Source organism: Boleophthalmus pectinirostris, unplaced genomic scaffold, assembly GCF_026225935.1.
Source record: "Boleophthalmus pectinirostris isolate CB_2022bp ecotype Guang Dong unplaced genomic scaffold, ASM2622593v1 HiC_scaffold_17, whole genome shotgun sequence".
Classification (NCBI taxonomy): domain Eukaryota; kingdom Metazoa; phylum Chordata; class Actinopteri; order Gobiiformes; family Gobiidae; genus Boleophthalmus; species Boleophthalmus pectinirostris.
Genome location: NW_026571115.1, coordinates 4,648,254 through 4,664,865, shown reverse-complemented (window position 1 = coordinate 4,664,865; position 16,612 = coordinate 4,648,254). Strand labels below are relative to the sequence as shown.

The following is a 16,612-nucleotide window of genomic DNA, read 5'->3' as shown; positions in this document are numbered from 1 at the left end:
CAGAGAGATGAAGATACTGGAAGATAGACAGATAAAGAGAGAGAGAGAGAGTGAGAATGGTGGGACAGAGAGAGAGAGAAAGAGAGGGTTAAAGAGATGACAGAGGCAGACAGAGATAGAGAGAGAGAAAAAAAAGAGAACTGAGGAGAGCTAGAACACAGAGAGAGGAACTTTAAAGAGAGAAAAAGAGAGATGTGGAGAGACAAACAGAGACAGAGGGAGAGAGAGAGAGACGGTAAAGAGAGAAACAAACAGAGAGAGAGAAAGAGAGAGACAGGGTTAATGGGATGAAAGAGGCAAAGATACAGAGAGAAAGAAAGAGAGCTAAGGAGAGATAGAACACAGAGAGGAACGATAAAGAGAGATGTGGAGAGACAAACAGAGAGAGAGGGTTAAAGAGAGAGAAAGAGAGAGAGTTAAAAAGAAAGAGGTGTGGAGAGACAGAACATAGATTAAGGGTTAAAGAGTGAGATAAACAGAGAGAGAGACAGAGGGTGAAGGAAAAGAGAGATGAAGATATTGGAAGATAGACAGATAAAGAGAGAGAGAGAAAGTGAGAATGGCAGGACAGAGAGAAAGAGCGAGAGAAAGAGATAGAAAGAGAGAAAGAGACGGTTAAAGAGATGACAGAGGCAGACAGAGATAGAGAGAGAGAAAAAAGAGAGCTGAGGAGAGATAGAACACAGAGAGAGAGAGATGGTAAAACAGAAACAGAGAGAGAGAAAGAGAGAAAAAGAGAGAGGGGGTTAAAGAGATGACAGAGGCAGAGAGAGAGAGAGAAAGAGAACTGAGGAGAGATAGAACACAGAGAGAGGAACTTTAAAGAGAGAAAAAGAGAGATGTGGAGAGACAAACACAGAGAAAGAGAGAGAGAGAGAGAGAGAGAGAGAGAGAGAGGGTTAATGAGATGAAAGAGGCAAAGAGACAGAGAGAAAGAAAGAGAGCTAAGGAGAGATAGAACACACAGAGAGAGGACAGTTAAAGAGAGAAAAAGAGATGTGGAGAGACAAACAGAGAGAGAGAGAGAGAGAGAGGGTTAAAGAGAGAGAGAGAGAGATGGTTAAAGAGAGAGAGGTGTGGAGAGACAGAACACAGTAAGGGTTAAAGAAAGAGTGAGATCAACAGAGAGAAACAGAGGGTGAAAGAGCAGAGAGATGAAGATATTGGAAGATAGACAGAGAAAGAGAGAGAGAAAGTGAGAATGGTAGGACAGAGAAAGAGAGAAAGAGAGAGAGAAAAAGAGAGAGAGAGAGAGAGAGAGAATGGTAGGACAGAGAAAGAGAAAAAGAGAGAAAGAGAAAGAGAGAGAGACAGAGGAGTGAGGAGGCTCTGAGCTGCTTCTCCTCATGTGGGACAGTTGGAGCACAAAGACGTGGCTCAGGTCCAGAGAGCAGAGTGTGAAGAAAGAAAGAAAGAACGAAAGAAAAGAGGAGGAGAGGAGGAGGAGGAAACAACAAACTCCATTCAACACACAAACTCCTGCCACTGCTACTACAGAGAGAAGAGTGTGAAGAGAGGAAGAAGAAGAGGAGGAGGAGGAGGAGGAGAGGAAACCGGACCGTTCAGTCTGCTTTACTTCACTCCTGTTTGTGTCTTTGACTGCAGCTCCTACGCTATTTGTGCTTTATTCCTCATCGTAAATCCCGGTTTAGTCCTGGTTTAGTCCCGGTTTAGTCCCGGTTTAGTCCTTGTTTTGGTCAGACCAGGACAGTGCGGTGGCGTGGGTCCAGAGAGCAGAAGTGTGAGAAAACATGACGAGCTGACGAAGTGAAGAGAGCCACTTCAAGCCAGAACGAAAGCAGGACTAAAGCAGGACTAAAACAGGACTAAAGCAGGACTAAAACAGGACTAAACAAGGACTAAAACAGGACTAAAACAGGACTAAACGGCAGGACTAAAGCAGGACTAAAACCAGGACTAAAACAGGACTAAAACAGCAGGACTAAACCAGGACTAAACAAGGACTAAAACAGGACTAAAACAGGACTAACAGCTAAAGGACTAAAGCAGGACTAAAACAGGACTAAAACAGGACTAAAACAGGACTAAAACAGGACTAAAACTAGGAGGACTAAAACAGGACTAAACTAAAACAGGACTAAAACGCAGGACTAAAACAGCAGGACTAAACAGGACTAGGACTAAAACAGGACTAAAACAGGACTAAAACAGGACTAGGACTAAAGCAGGACTAAAAACAGGAGCAGGACTAAAACAAAGGACTAAAGGACAGGACTAAAACAGGACTAAAACAGGACTAAAACAGGACTAAACAGGACTAAAAACAGGACTAAAAACAGGACTAAAAAGGGACTAAAGCAGGACTAAACCAGGACTAAAACAGGACTAAAACAGGACTAAAACAGGACTAAAACAAAACAGGACTAAAACAGGACTAAAACAGGACTAAAAAAAACAGGACTAAAACAGGACTAAAGGACAAAGTAAAGGACAATAAAAAGTCTTTAACAGTAATAAAACCAGGACTAAACCGGGTCTTTCCAAGGCTAAAAACCACCAAAACCATGACCAACGACTAAACCAGAACTAAACTCGAACTGAAACCAAACTAAGCCCAGACAAACCAGCCAAGGATTACTGGTTTAAAACTAGGTCTAAACCAGGACTAAAACAGTACTAAAACACAATGAAATACAAAGCTAAAGGAGGACTAAACCAGGTTTAAACCAGGACTAAACCAGGTTTAAATCAGGACAACATCAGATCTAAACTAAAACTAAAACGGGACTATACCAGGTGTAAACCAGGTCTAAACCAGGACTAAACCAGGACTAAACCAGGTCTAAACCAGGTCTAAACCAGGTCTAATCCAGGACTAAACCAGGACTAAACCAGGTCTAATCCAGGACTAAACCAGGACTAAACCAGGACTCCAGGTAAACCAGGATTAAACCAGGACTAAAACCAAAAACCAGGACTTAAACCAGGACTAAACCAGGACTAAACCAGGTCTAATCCAGGACTAAACCAGGACTAAACCAGGTCTAAAACCAGGACTAAACCAGGACTTAAACCAGGACTAAAACCAGGACTAAACCAGGACTACACCAGGACTAAACCAGGATTAAACCAGGACTAAACCAGGATAAACCAGGACTTAAACCAGGACTAATCCAGGACTAAAGCAGGACTAAACCAGGTCTAAACCAGGACTAAACCAGGATTAAACCAGGACTACACCAGGACTAAAACCAGGTCTAATCCAGGACTAAAGCAGGACTAAACCAGGACTTAAACCAGGACTACACAGGACTAAACCAGGTCTAATCCAGGACTAAAGCAGGACTAAACCACTTCTAAACCAGGATTAAACCAGGACTAAACCAGGACTAACAGGACTAAACAAACTAAACCAGGACTAAAACCAGGTCTAAACCAGGACTAAACCAGGACTAAACCAGGACTAACCAGNTTTATGAGGAGGGAACGACATTAGAACAGGACTTAAAGCTCACAGGAGTCAGTTTGTGTGTCATCTGTGACCTTTAACACGACGTCATCTTTAACTGAAAGCTCCAAAAAACAAAAAACAAAAAAAACACACGTCTTTTTTCCTCGGTGTAAGATTCACTTTGTTCATGTCGACAACACGATGGTGGACAGTGTGAGGGGTTTGTGAGACTCTGCGAACAGCTCGTGTGTGTTTGTGTTTCTCCGTCAAACCAAAGAGAAAAAGACCAGAACAACAACAACAACACAAACAACGACAAAGAGAGAGAGCTGAGGTTGTGCCTTTGAGCAAACGTACCGTAAGAGAGGGGCATGTCCAGGTCTCCCTGCCACGAACTCTCATCCACCGAGTGCTGAGCTGCGAGAGAGAGAAGAGAGAGACACAGGGTAAAGAGAGGGTGAGACAGAGAGAGAGAAAGAGAGAGACACAGGGTTAAAGAGAGGGTGAGACAAAGAGAGAGAAGAGAGAGACACAGGGTTAAAGAGAGGGTGAGACAGAGAGAGAAGAGAGAGACACAGGGTTAAAGAGAGGGTGAGACAGAGAGAGAAGAGAGAGAGACACAGGGTTAAAGAGAGGGTGAGACAGAGAGAGAGAAGAGAGAGACACAGGGTTAAAGAGAGGGTGAGACAGAGAGAGAAGAGAGAGACACAGGGTTAAAGAGAGAGGTGAGACAGAGAGAGAGAGAGAGAGAGAGACACAGGGTTAAAGAGAGGGTGAGACAAAGAGAAAGAAGAGAGAGACACAGGGTTAAAGAGAGGGTGAGACAGAGAGAGAAGAGAGAGACACAGGGTTAAAGAGAGGGGTGAGACAGAGAGAGAGAGAAGAGAGAGACACAGGGTTAAAGAGAGGGTGAGACAAAGAGAGAGAGAGAGAGAGAGAGACACAGGGTTAAAGAGAGGGTGAGACAGAGAGAGAGAAGAGAGAGACACAGGGTTAAAGAGAGGGTGAGACAGAGAGAGAGAAGAGAGAGAGAGACACAGGGTTAAAGAGAGGGTGAGACAGAGAGAGAAGAGAGAGACACAGGGTTAAAGAGAGGGTGAGACAGAGAGAGAGAAGAGAGACACAGGGTTAAAGAGAGGGTGAGACAGAGAGAGAGAAGAGAGAGACACAGGGTTAAAGAGAGGGTGAGACAGAGAGAAGAGAGAGAGAGACACAGGGTTAAAGAGAGGGTGAGACAAAGAGAGAGAGAGAGAGAGACACAGGGTTAAAGAGAGGGTGAGACAGAGAGAGAGAGAAGAGAGAGACACAGGGTTAAAGAGAGGGTGAGACAAAGAGAGAGAAGAGAGAGACACAGGGTTAAAGAGAGGGTGAGACAGAGAGAGAGAAGAGAGAGACACAGGGTTAAAGAGAGGGTGAAACAAAGAGAAAGAAGAGAGAGACACAGGGTTAAAGAGAGGGTGAGACAGAGAGAGAAGAGAGAGACACAGGGTTAAAGAGAGGGTGAGACAGAGAGAGAAGAAGAGAGAGACACAGGGTTAAAGAGAGGGTGAGACAGAGAGAGAAATAACAGAGAGACAGTTTTAAAGAGAGGGTGAGAGAGAGAGAAAACAGAAACAGAGGGTTAAAGAGAGGGTGAGACAGAGAGAGAAGAGAGAGACACAGGGTTAAAGAGAGGGTGAGACAAAGAAAGAGAAGAGAGAGAGACACAGGGTTAAAGAGAGGGTGAGACAGAGAGAGAGAAGAGAGAGAGACACAGGGTTAAAGAGAGGGTGAGACAGAGAGAGAAATAACAGAGAGACAGTTTTAAAGAGAGGGTGAGAGAGAGAGAAAACAGAGAACAGAGGGTTAAAGAGAGGGTGAGACAGAGAGAAAGAAGAGAGAGACACTGGGTTAAAGAGATGACAGAGGCAGACAGAGATAGAGAGAGAGAAAAAAAAGAGAACTGAGGAGAGCTAGAACACAGAGAGAGGAATGTTAAAGAGAGAAAAAGAGAGATGTGGGGAGACAAACAGAGAGAGTGAGAGGGTTAAAAAGAGAAAGAGAGTGTGGAGAGACAGAACACAGAGAAAGGGTTAAAGAAAAAGTGAGATAAACAGAGAGAGAGAGGGGGAGGGTGAAAGAACAGAGAGATGAAGATACTGGAAGATAGACAGATAAAAGAGAGAGAGAGAGAGTGAGAATGGTGGGACAGAGAGAGAGAGAGAGAGAAAGAGAGGGTTAAAGAGATGACAGAGGCAGACAGAGATAGAGAGAGAGAAAAAAAGAGAACTGAGGAGAGAGCTAGAACACAGAGAGAGGAACTTTAAAGAGAGAAAAAGAGAGATGTGGAGAGACAAACAGAGACAGAGAGAGAGAGAGAGAGAGACGGTTAAAGAGAGAAACAAACAGAGAGAAAGAGAGAGACAGGGTTAATGGGATGAAAGAGGCAAAGATACAGAGAGAAAGAAAGAGAGCTAAGGAGAGATATAGAACAGAGAGAGGAACGATAAAAAGAGAGATGTGGAGAGACAAACAGAGAGAGAGAGAGGGTTAAAGAGAGAGAAAGAGAGAGAGTTAAAAAGAAAGAGGTGTGGAGAGACAGAACATAGATTAAGGGTTAAAGAAAGAGTGAGATAAACAGAGAGAGAGACAGAGGGTGAAGGAAAAGAGAGATGAAGATATTGGAAGATAGACAGATAAAGAGAGAGAGAGAAAGTGAGAATGGCAGGACAGAGAGAAAGAGCGAGAGAAAGAGATAGAAAGAGAGAAAGAGATAGAAAGAGAGAAAGAGATAGAAAGAGAGAAAGAGACGGTTAAAGAGATGACAGAGGCAGACAGAGATAGAGAGAGAGAAAAAAGAGAGCTGAGGAGAGATAGAACACAGAGAGAGAGAGATGGTAAAACAGAAACAGAGAGAGAGAAAGAGAGGGTTAAAGAGAGAAAAAGAGAGAGGGGGTTAAAGAGATGACAGAGGCAGAGAGAGAGAGAGAGAGAAAGAGAACTGAGGAGAGATAGAACACAGAGAGAGGAACGTTAAAGAGAGAAAAGAGAGATGTGGAGAGACAAACAGAGAGAAAGAGAGAGAGAGAGAGAGAGAGAGAGAGAGAGAGAGGGTTAATGAGATGAAAGAGGCAAAGAGACAGAGAGAAAGAAAGAGAGCTAAGGAGAGATAGAACACACAGAGAGAGGACAGTTAAAGAGAGAAAAAGAGATGTGGAGAGACAAACAGAGAGAGAGAGAGAGAGAGGGTTAAAGAGAGAGAGAGAGAGATGGTTAAAGAGAGAGAGGTGTGGAGAGACAGAACACAGTAAGGGTTAAAGAAAGAGTGAGATCAACAGAGAGAAACAGAGGGTGAAAGAGCAGAGAGATGAAGATATTGGAAGATAGACAGAGAAAGAGAGAGAGAAAGTGAGAATGGTAGGACAGAGAAAGAGAGAAAGAGAGAGAGAAAAAGAGAGAGAGAGAGAGAGAGTGAGAATGGTAGGACAGAGAAAGAGAAAAAGAGAGAAAGAGAGAGAGAGAGAGAGACAGAGGAGTGAGGAGGCTCTGAGCTGCTTCTCCTCATGTGGGACAGTTGGAGCACAAAGACGTGGCTCAGGTCCAGAGAGCAGAGTGTGAAGAAAGAAAGAAAGAACGAAAAGAAAGAGGAGGAGAGGAGGAGGAGGAAACAACAAACTCCATTCAACACACAAACTCCTGCCACTGCTACTACAGAGAGAAGAGTGTGAAGAGAGGAAGAAGAGGAGGAGGAGGAGGAGGAGGAGAGGAAACCGGACCGTTCAGTCTACTCCAACAGTCTGCTTTACTTCACTCCTGTTTGTGTCTTTGACTGCAGCTCCTACGCTATTTGTGCTTTATTCCTCATCGTAAAATCCCGGTTTAGTCCCGGTTTAGTCCCGGTTTAGTCCCGGTTTTAGTCCTTGTTTTGGTCAGACCAGGACAGTGCGGTGGCGTGGGTCCAGAGAGCAGAAGTGTGAGAAAACATGACGAGCTGACGAAGTGAAGAGAGCCACTTCAAGCCAGAACGAAAGCAGGACTAAAGCAGGACTAAAACAGGACTAAAGCAGGACTAAACCAGGACTAAAGCAGGACTAAAACAGGACTAAAACAGGACTAAACAGGACTAAAGCAGGACTAAACCAGGACTAAAACAGGACTAAAGCAGGACTAAACCAGGACTCAAACAGGACTAAAACAGGACTAAAACAGGACTAACGCAGGACTAAAGCAGGACTAAACCAGGACTAAAACAGGACTAAACAGGACTAAAACCAGGACTAACTAAACAGGACTAAAACAGGACTAAACAGGACTAAACGCAGGACTAAAGCAGGACTAAACCAGGCAGGACTAAAACAGGACTAAAACAGGACTAAAAGCAGGCAGGACTAAAAGGACTAAACAGGACTAAACAGGACTAAAAACAGGACTAAAAGCAGGACTAAAAACCAGGACTAAAACAGGACTAAAACAGGACTAAAACAGGACTAAAGCAGGACTAAACAGGACTAAACAGGACTAAAGCAGGACTAAAACAGGACTAAAACAGGACTAAAACAGGACTAAACAGGACTAAAACAGGACTAAAACAGGACTAAACAGGACTAAACAGGACTAAAACAGGACTAAAACAGGACTAAAACAGGACTAAAACAGGACTAAAACAGGACTAAAGCAGGACAATAAAAAGACTTTAACAGTAATAAAACCAGGACTAAACCGGGTCTTTCCAAGGCTAAAAACCAAAACCATGACCAACGACTAAACCAGAACTAAACTCGAACTGAAACCAAACTAAGCCCAGACAAACCAGCCAAGGATTACTGGTTTAAAACTAGGTCTAAACCAGGACTAAAACAGGTACTAAATCAGGTCTCAACTATACTAAAACACAATGAATATACAAAGCTAAAAGGACTAAACCAGGATTAAACCAGGACTAAACCAGGTTTAAACCAGGACTAAACCAGGTTTAAATCAGGACAACATCAGATCTAAACTAAAACTAAAACGGGAACTATACCAGGTGTAAACCAGGTCTAAACCAGGATCCAGGACTAAACCAGGACTAAACCAGGTCTAAACCAGGACTAAACCAGGTCTAATCCAGGACTAAACCAGGACTACTAAACCAGGTCTAATCCAGGACTAAAACCAGGACTAAACCAGGTCTAACCAGGACTAAACCAGGACTAAACCAGGATTAAACCAGGACTAAACCAGGACTAAACCAGGTCTAAAACTAAACCAGGACTAAACCAGGACTAAACCAGGTCTAAACCAGGACTAAACCAGGACTAAACCAGGACTAAACCAGGACTAAACCAGGACTAGGACTAAACCAGGACTAAACCAGGACTAAACCAGGACTAAACCAGGACTAAACCAGGACTAACACCAAGGTCTAATCCAGGACTAAAGCAGGACTAAACCAGGACTAAACCAGGACTAAACCAGGATTAAACCAGGACTACACCAGGACTAAACCAGGTCTAAACCAGGACTAAAGCAGGACTAAACCAGGACTAAACCAGGACTAACTACCAGGACTAAAGCAGGACTAAACCACTTCTAAACCAGGATTAAACCAGGACTAAACCAGGACTAAACCAGGACTAAACCAGGACTAAACCAGGACTAAACCAGGACTAACCAGGACCAGGACACCAGGACTAAACCAGGTCTAATCCAGGTCTAAAGCAGGACTAAACCAGGTCTAATCCAGGTCTAAAGCAGGACTAAAGCAGGTCTCTCTTTGATTGACAGGTGGTTCGTCATTAAGAATAATAGCAGCAGTTGGCGATGACGACGTTCTGATTCATTCTAAACTCTTTGTGGAGAAATGTCAGTTTTCGTGAAGCTGTGAAGCGTTCGTCTGAGGGCCTTTGTCCACAGCTGTCAATCAAATCTATGTTTTCAATAATGTCTCCTATCAACAGCACGGCAGCACGCAAAACCACACTCCGCCATTATGTAAGACAGGGAGACGGATTCAACCGGGATTTACCAAAGCACAGGCCGGCTTTTCTCATTATCACTTTGTTTGGTGGGAAAGTACCTGAGATCATTACTGTTGAATGTAAAGAAAAAAAAGGAACTAAACCGGGACTAAAGACGGCGCTGGACCACATCTGGACTCAACTTTTTAGAGGTTTCCCATTGCTTACCTAAAGTGAGTAATGTAATCTGAGTACTTTGGATTACTTGATTTGTTGTAGAGAAGCAAAGACCAGGAAATTGTCACATCAGATGTTTTGTCTGATAAAAGAAAAGGCCGAGTCTATTAAAAATATTATTGATAGAGTCATGGTCTTTAGACCTGGTTTTGGAGACCTGGTTTACACCGGTTTTAGACCTGGTTTAGACCTGGTTTAGACCTGGTTTAGACCTGGTTTTAGACCTGGTTTTAGTTAGACCTGGTTTAGACCTAGTTTACACCTGGTTTTAGACCTGGTTTAGCTGGTTTAGACCTGGTTTAGACTGTTTTAGACCTGGTTTAGACCTGTTTAGTTTTAGACCTGGTTTTAGACCTGGTTTAGACCTGGTTTAGACCTGGTTTAGACCTGGTTTAGACCTGGTTTAGACCTGGTTTTAGACCTGGTTTAGACCTAGTTTAGACCTTTTAGACCTGGTTTAGACCTGGTTTAGACCTGGTTTTAGACCCTAGACCTGGTTTAGTTTTAGACCTAGTTTAGACCTGGTTTAGACCTGGTTTAGACCTAGTTTAGACCTGGTTTAGACCTAGTTTAGACCTGGTTTTAGACCTGGTTTTAGACCTGGTTTAGACCTGGTTTTAGAACCTGGTTTAGACCTGTTTAGACCTGGTTTATAGACCTGGTTTAGACCTGGTTTAGACCTGGTTTAGACCTGGTTTAGACCTGGTTTAGACCTGGTTTAGACCTGGTTTAGACCTAGGTTTAGTTTAGACCTGGTTTAGACCTGGTTTAGACCTGGTTTAGACCTAGTTTAGACCTGGTTTAGACCTGGTTTAGACCTGGTTTAGACCTAGTTTAGACCTGTTTTAGTCCTGGTTTAGACCTAGTTTAGACCTGGTTTTATTAGTTTTTAGACCTGGTTTAGACCTGGTTTAGACCTGGTTTAGACCTGGTTTAGACCTGGTTTAGAGTTTAGACCTAGTTTAGACCTGGTTTAGACCTGGTTTAGACCTGGTTTAGACCTGGTTTAGAACCTGGTTTATACCTGGTTTTAGACCTGGTTTAGACCTGGTTTAGACCTGGTTTAGACCTGGTTTAGTGTCTGGCAATGAGCAGATAATTAGAAAAAAAAAAGGGGGGGGGGATATAGCCCCAAATGTGAAAACAGGAAAATCCCGCCGTTTATTCCATTTATTTCAACAAAGTAACTGTAATCCAATTACCTCTCATTCAAACAGTAACTGTAACTGAATACAGTTACTCATAATTTGTACTCTGCTTACATAACTCCAGTACATGTAATCTGTTACTCCCCACACTGTCTTCTAATAACTCTTAGCTTTTTACATTTTGTCTTCATGTTGTCTTCTTAAACAGAAGACAATATGAATTTTCTAAATATGATTGTGTTTGCGCTCTGAAGGGGGAGTGACTTAGTGTAGAAAGGCAGGAGAGACTCAATAAAATATATTGTTTTTGGTGAATATTGCATTTTCAAAACAATAAAAGTTAACGTGTTGATGTAAATATGTGATGTGTCACAGTTAATCCACGACAGAAGTCAAAGCCGCACTTGTCGAGCCGATCCTCTTTAATGAACCGAGTCAAACCGAGTCTCTTCTTCTGATTCCAGTCATGTTTAAAGTCACATATTTGAGTTTTGCAGAGTGCAGGGATGGAGGTCTCTGATGTGGCGGTGAAATCAGTCGTGTCCCAGTTTCCGAGAGACTGAAGGGTTTTTTTGGAACAGTTAAATGAGTCAACAGAACGTCCTCATTTATGCACACTCCACTCAGAGATCAGGAGTCCAACCACGGGCCGCGTATACACATGGATATAACTAACATGCTAGAGCAGGGGTGGGCAAACGTTTTGGCTCGGGGGCCACAAAAGGTTCTAAAATTTGAGGGAAGCACCGGACCAGGAGCAGATGGATGGAGTGGAGAGGAAAAAATAACACGGGATATGTAGAAAACCTGCGCTTGAATTTCAATTGAAAGTCACTACAAAGAATTACAACAAAATATCTTTCTAAAACACTGAAAATTAAATAAAATACTTTTTTTTTTTTATTATTACTAACAGTTTCTATTTTAAAGCACTGAAAGTTCTGTTCTCCTTCAGGTTCTTATCATCTTCACTCTGCTCCTGACTCTTTATTTCAAAAACAGTAGAAGATGCAGATCTACTTCAGTTCAATGTGCGTCTCCAAAACTCAACAACGACCAACGTAAAGACGGAACAGTGCCAGCGCCAGTCTGCGAGCAACATGTTCTATTTGATCTGGTGCATTGTTTATAATGAGTGTGTTTACGTGCACATCAGTATCTCGCTTACGATCGGGTTTTTTCAGTCATGGTGCATGTATACGTACTGTCCTGTTTACATGAATGTAAAGTTGAGTATGAATGTATCCAAAAGACAAATACTTCCTAAATACTTTCTGGATGTCATCTAGTTGAGGCCGTTACCGTATCTTCTTTAGCCTACCTCTGTACACTTGAATTTCCACTGACCAAAACGCGCAATTGTAACACTCCCCTGTACGAGCCTAGACCCAACTAAAACTTTCCTGTATAACACTTTCTGTTCCGTTGTGTGTTATGACGCTCTATGCATGAAAACTTCGAAAGAAGCAGTCCACGACTCTTCCAACTTTACTTTCACCATATTCAGAATGCAAACAGTGCAGTGTTATGTGCTGAACACTTCTGCCTCATGGTCCGAATACACCGACCAAGAATGACTCCTGTCATTAGCTAGTCTGAAAGAACACTTTCCCATAAAGCATTGTGGCTAACATAATAAGATGCACCTCAATGTATATGTAGTGCGCCATCTACTGGGAAACGCCAGAAATGCAGGAAAAATAAAATTAACAAGGTTTATTGGTATAATTTATTCAAGTTCGGCGGGCCGGATTAAATGGTTTAAAGGGCCGCATATGGCCCCCGGGCCGTAGTTTGCCCACCCCTGTTCTAGACACCGCAAAACAAACATGGAAGTATAAGAAAATCTGGAAGGTGAATCCAAGATGGTGTCATGTTGTTTTCAGTGGCCTGTGCTCATTGACACATCCCACAAAAAAAGATTTTTACTTAGGCTCAGTCAGAGTAAGTAAGAGGCAAAGATCACTTTTAGGCGCTTTGAGGATTTAAAAAATGTAAAAAGTTTATGTTGCGAAAAAAAAAAAAAAAAAAAAATCCTACCAAATCCAACCTTTGTGAAAGCCGGATGCCCTGTCTGAATACGGGCAGTTTGATTTCCCAAAATACACAGCGTTCTCTGGGAGAATAGATGACGACTTTGGGTGTAGTTCATGACGCTGGACTCACCGACTGACAATCAAACCCACTGAAGTAAATGTGATCAGTGGTAAAATGAAGACTGTAGACAGATGTGATCTTTGGAATCATCTGGAATTTGTCCCACATCTCTTCTAATCATGTACCAGTGCACTCAGAGTTGTGTGTCAGTGAGGAAATGATGAAAACTGAGGTATGGTTGGAAATGTTGATTAGCCGAACATAACGGAGCACTACAATGACATGGAGATGAAGAAAACTGGACCTGGGAAGTTGTAATCGCATCTTTCCAAACGTCTTCCTGGTTTGTGACGTAAGTGTGAATCCAGCCTGTTCTTTCTGGACCAGAGCTGATGGGAGCTGCAGTACCTGGAGCGACCACTAGTCTGTCTGGGGCTGGGACAGAGGGGGAGGGGCTTATCCTGTATTTATAATAGATCTGTGGCTCAGAGTGGGGTTAGTTTACTCTTCCAAAGCTGACTTTTAAGTGCTTTGATATTTAAAAATGTAAAAAAGTTCATACTGTAAGAGTACACAAGAATCACTACAAAATCTGAACATGGGCTGTTTGATTTCACAAAAAAATACATTGTGTTCTGTGAGAGAAATCTTTGTGGTCCAGAGCTCCCGGAGCTGCAGTACCTGGAGCTGATCTCACTCGCAGACAGAGGGAGAGAGTCTTATCCAGATCTTATTATAAATCCATGAAACCAAATAGGAAGTGAGCATGGGCGCGCTTCTGGCTCCATCAGCTCTGACTCTAATTCACTTTGTATTGTTCATAAATCAAGATAAAAACATTAACAACAGACTAATCAGGCGTCGTCTTTCCCTGAGGTCACTCCCGAGTTAACAAACAGGTTTGATTGACAGTGTTGCTGACAGTGTTTGAAGGGCCGTTACCTTCAACACACTCGCTCCCATGGATCTAGAATAAAAACTGGATAAGCCCCTCCCCCTGTGTCCCAGCTCAAGACAGACTAGTGGCCGCTCCAGGTACTACGCTCCACATCGTGCATGTTACAGACGTCACACAAGTGGGAGGAGCCGTATTGAGGAAGTAAATCCAGAAGGGAAAATGATTTTTGGGCCCAGGCAACATTGAGCACAGACCACTGAAAACAATAAGACTTCAAATTTTATTATAGTCCTATGCTCGCTCCTGATTGGCTGTTTGGTTGTTGTGATACTCGTGGTCAGAATTCTTAATATAGAACTCATCGTTCCTCAATGAGCTTCATTTGACTGGAGCCGAACGCTCACTTCTTCTTCAAGTCTAAACCAGGACTAAACCAGGTCTAAACCAGCAGTATACTGGGTCTAAACCAGGACTAAACCAGGACAAAACCAGGACCAAACAAGGACTAAACCAGGACTAAACTAGGACTAAACCAGGACTAAACCAGGTCTAAACCAGGACTAAACCAGGACTAAACTAAACCAGGACTAAACCAGGATAAACCAGGACTAAACCAGGACTAAACCAGGACTAAACCTAGGACTAAACCAGGACTAAACCAGGACTAAACTAGGTCTAAACCAGGACTAAACCAGGACTAAACAGGACTAGGACCAGGACACTAAACCAGGACTAAACTAGGACTAAACCAGGTCTAAACCAGCAGTATACTGGGTCTAAACCAGGACTAAACCAGGACTGAACCAGGACTAAACCATGACTAAAGCAGGATTAAACCAGGACTACACTAGGACTAAACCAGAACTAAACCAGGACTAAACCAGGTTTAAACCAGGACTAAACCAAGTCTAAACCGTGTCTAAACCAAGACTAATCCAGCACTAAACCAGATCTCCCTTTGATTGACAGGTGGTTCGTCACTAAGAATAATCGCAGTAGTTGGCGATGACGACGTTCTGATTCATTCTAAACTCTAACATGGAACTCTTCGTCCCTATAACCGCCAACCTCGATGAGCTTCATTTGACTGAACTCTCACTTGTTTACACAGTGTATGGTCCAGCAACCCACCGCCTCCACACCGAGAGGAGGAGAGGCTAACCACTCTGCCACAGCAACACAGGGAGGAGACTTACCCTTTAAGTGCCCCCGTCCCAGCGTCACAAATCCAGACGAGATGAAGTTGTGCATGTCTTGTCCTCCAGGAAGCAGGTTCTCCTTCCCATAATGCCCTGCGGTGACAAGAAGAGAAGCAGACATTAAAAAGATAAGTGGCTATTTTCGTGGTGAATGGGGTTATTACATGCTTTAGTGCTTTTGTAAATCTTGGTCCGCCACCGAAACGGACCACAAGACCAAATCACAAACTCAAGAGAATCCACCTGGCTCCCGCGGTTGCGATTGGGCCCAGAACAACAGGGGTTCAGACCAATCGCGGAGCAGCTTTGAGGTTTGGGCGGAGCCAAAGGGAAGGCCTCTACATGAACCAAAACAAACATGGCGGCGCTGGCGTACATACTTTAGACCATTGGATGAGAAACAGAATAATGAGTTAGTGAAAATGGTGCAGAAGTTTGGGATTTAACTAAAGGCTGATATTTTTGGTAAAAAAAACAAACAAACAAAAAAAAACCCATCTAAACTGGGTCTAAACCAGGATTAAACGAGCACTAAACCAGGTCAAAACCAGGACTAAACTAGGTCTAAACCAGGTCTAAACCAGGACTAAACCAGGTCTAAACCTGGAATAAACAAGGTCTAAACCAGGACTAAACAAGGTCTAAACCAGGACTAAACCAGGTCTAAACCTGGAATAAACAAGGTCTAAACCAGGACTAAACCAGGTCTAAACCTGGAATAAACAAGGTCTAAACCAGGACTAAACCAGGTCTAAACCTGGAATAAACAAGGGCTAAACTGGGTCTAAACCAAGTCTAAACCAGGACTAAAACAAGACTAAAACAGGACTAAACAAGGGCTAAACTGGGTCTAAACCAGGACTAAACCAGGACTAAACAAGCGCTAAACCAGGACTAAACCAGGACTAAACCAGCACTAAACCAGGACTAAACCAGGACTAAACAAGGGCTAAACCAGGACTAAACCAGGACTAAACCAGCACTAAACCAAGACTAAACCAGGACTAAACCAGGTCTAAACCAGGACTAAACAAGGTTAAAACCAGGACTAAACCAGGTCTACACCAGGACTAAACCAGGTCTAAACTGGGTCTAAAACAGGACTAAGCCAGGACTAAACCAGGTCTAAACCAGGACTAGACCAGGACTAAACCAAGACTAAACCAGCACTCAACCAGGACTAAACTTGGTCTAAACCAGGACTAAACCAGCAATAAACAAGGTCTAAATTGGGTCTAAACCAGGAATAAATGAGCACTAAACCAGGAGTAAACCAAGTCTAAACCGTGTCTAAACCAAGACTAATCCAGCACTAAACCAGGTCTCCCTTTGATTGACAGGTGGTTCGTTATTAAGAAACGACGTTCTGATTCATTCTAAAGTCTTCGTCGCTATAACCGCGGCCTTAATGAGCTTCATTTGACTGGAGCTGAACTTTCACTTCTTTACACAGTCTGTGGTCCCACAACCCACCGCCTCCACACCGAGAGGAGGCGAGGCTAACCACTCTGCCACAGTAACACAGGGAGGAGACTTACCCTTTAAAAAAAAAGTTGTTGCTTTGCCCCAGTAACACATTATCTTTCAGTTATTCAATTACTGCTAAAAACACTTGGTTTGGTGGTCTCGTCTCCATGGAGTTTGCTAAGATCTCTGTATACACTGACCACCTTTACATGATGTTTGTTAATTCCAAATTAATT

The 16,612-nt window shown here is 43.1% G+C and overlaps 1 protein-coding gene across 1 annotated transcript in view; it reads right to left on the bottom strand.

Annotated features, from left to right (window-relative positions):
- Positions 1 to 16,612, bottom strand: part of LOC129408626 (protein shisa-6-like) — a 178,430-nt gene that overhangs the window by 103,124 nt on the left and 58,694 nt on the right. The window contains exons 3-4 of the mRNA XM_055152681.1: positions 14,907 to 15,002; positions 3,770 to 3,829 (exon numbers count right to left, since the gene is read on the bottom strand). Coding sequence (XP_055008656.1) covers positions 3,770 to 3,829; positions 14,907 to 15,002 — 156 coding nt within the window. The remainder of the gene's footprint in view (positions 1 to 3,769; positions 3,830 to 14,906; positions 15,003 to 16,612) is intronic.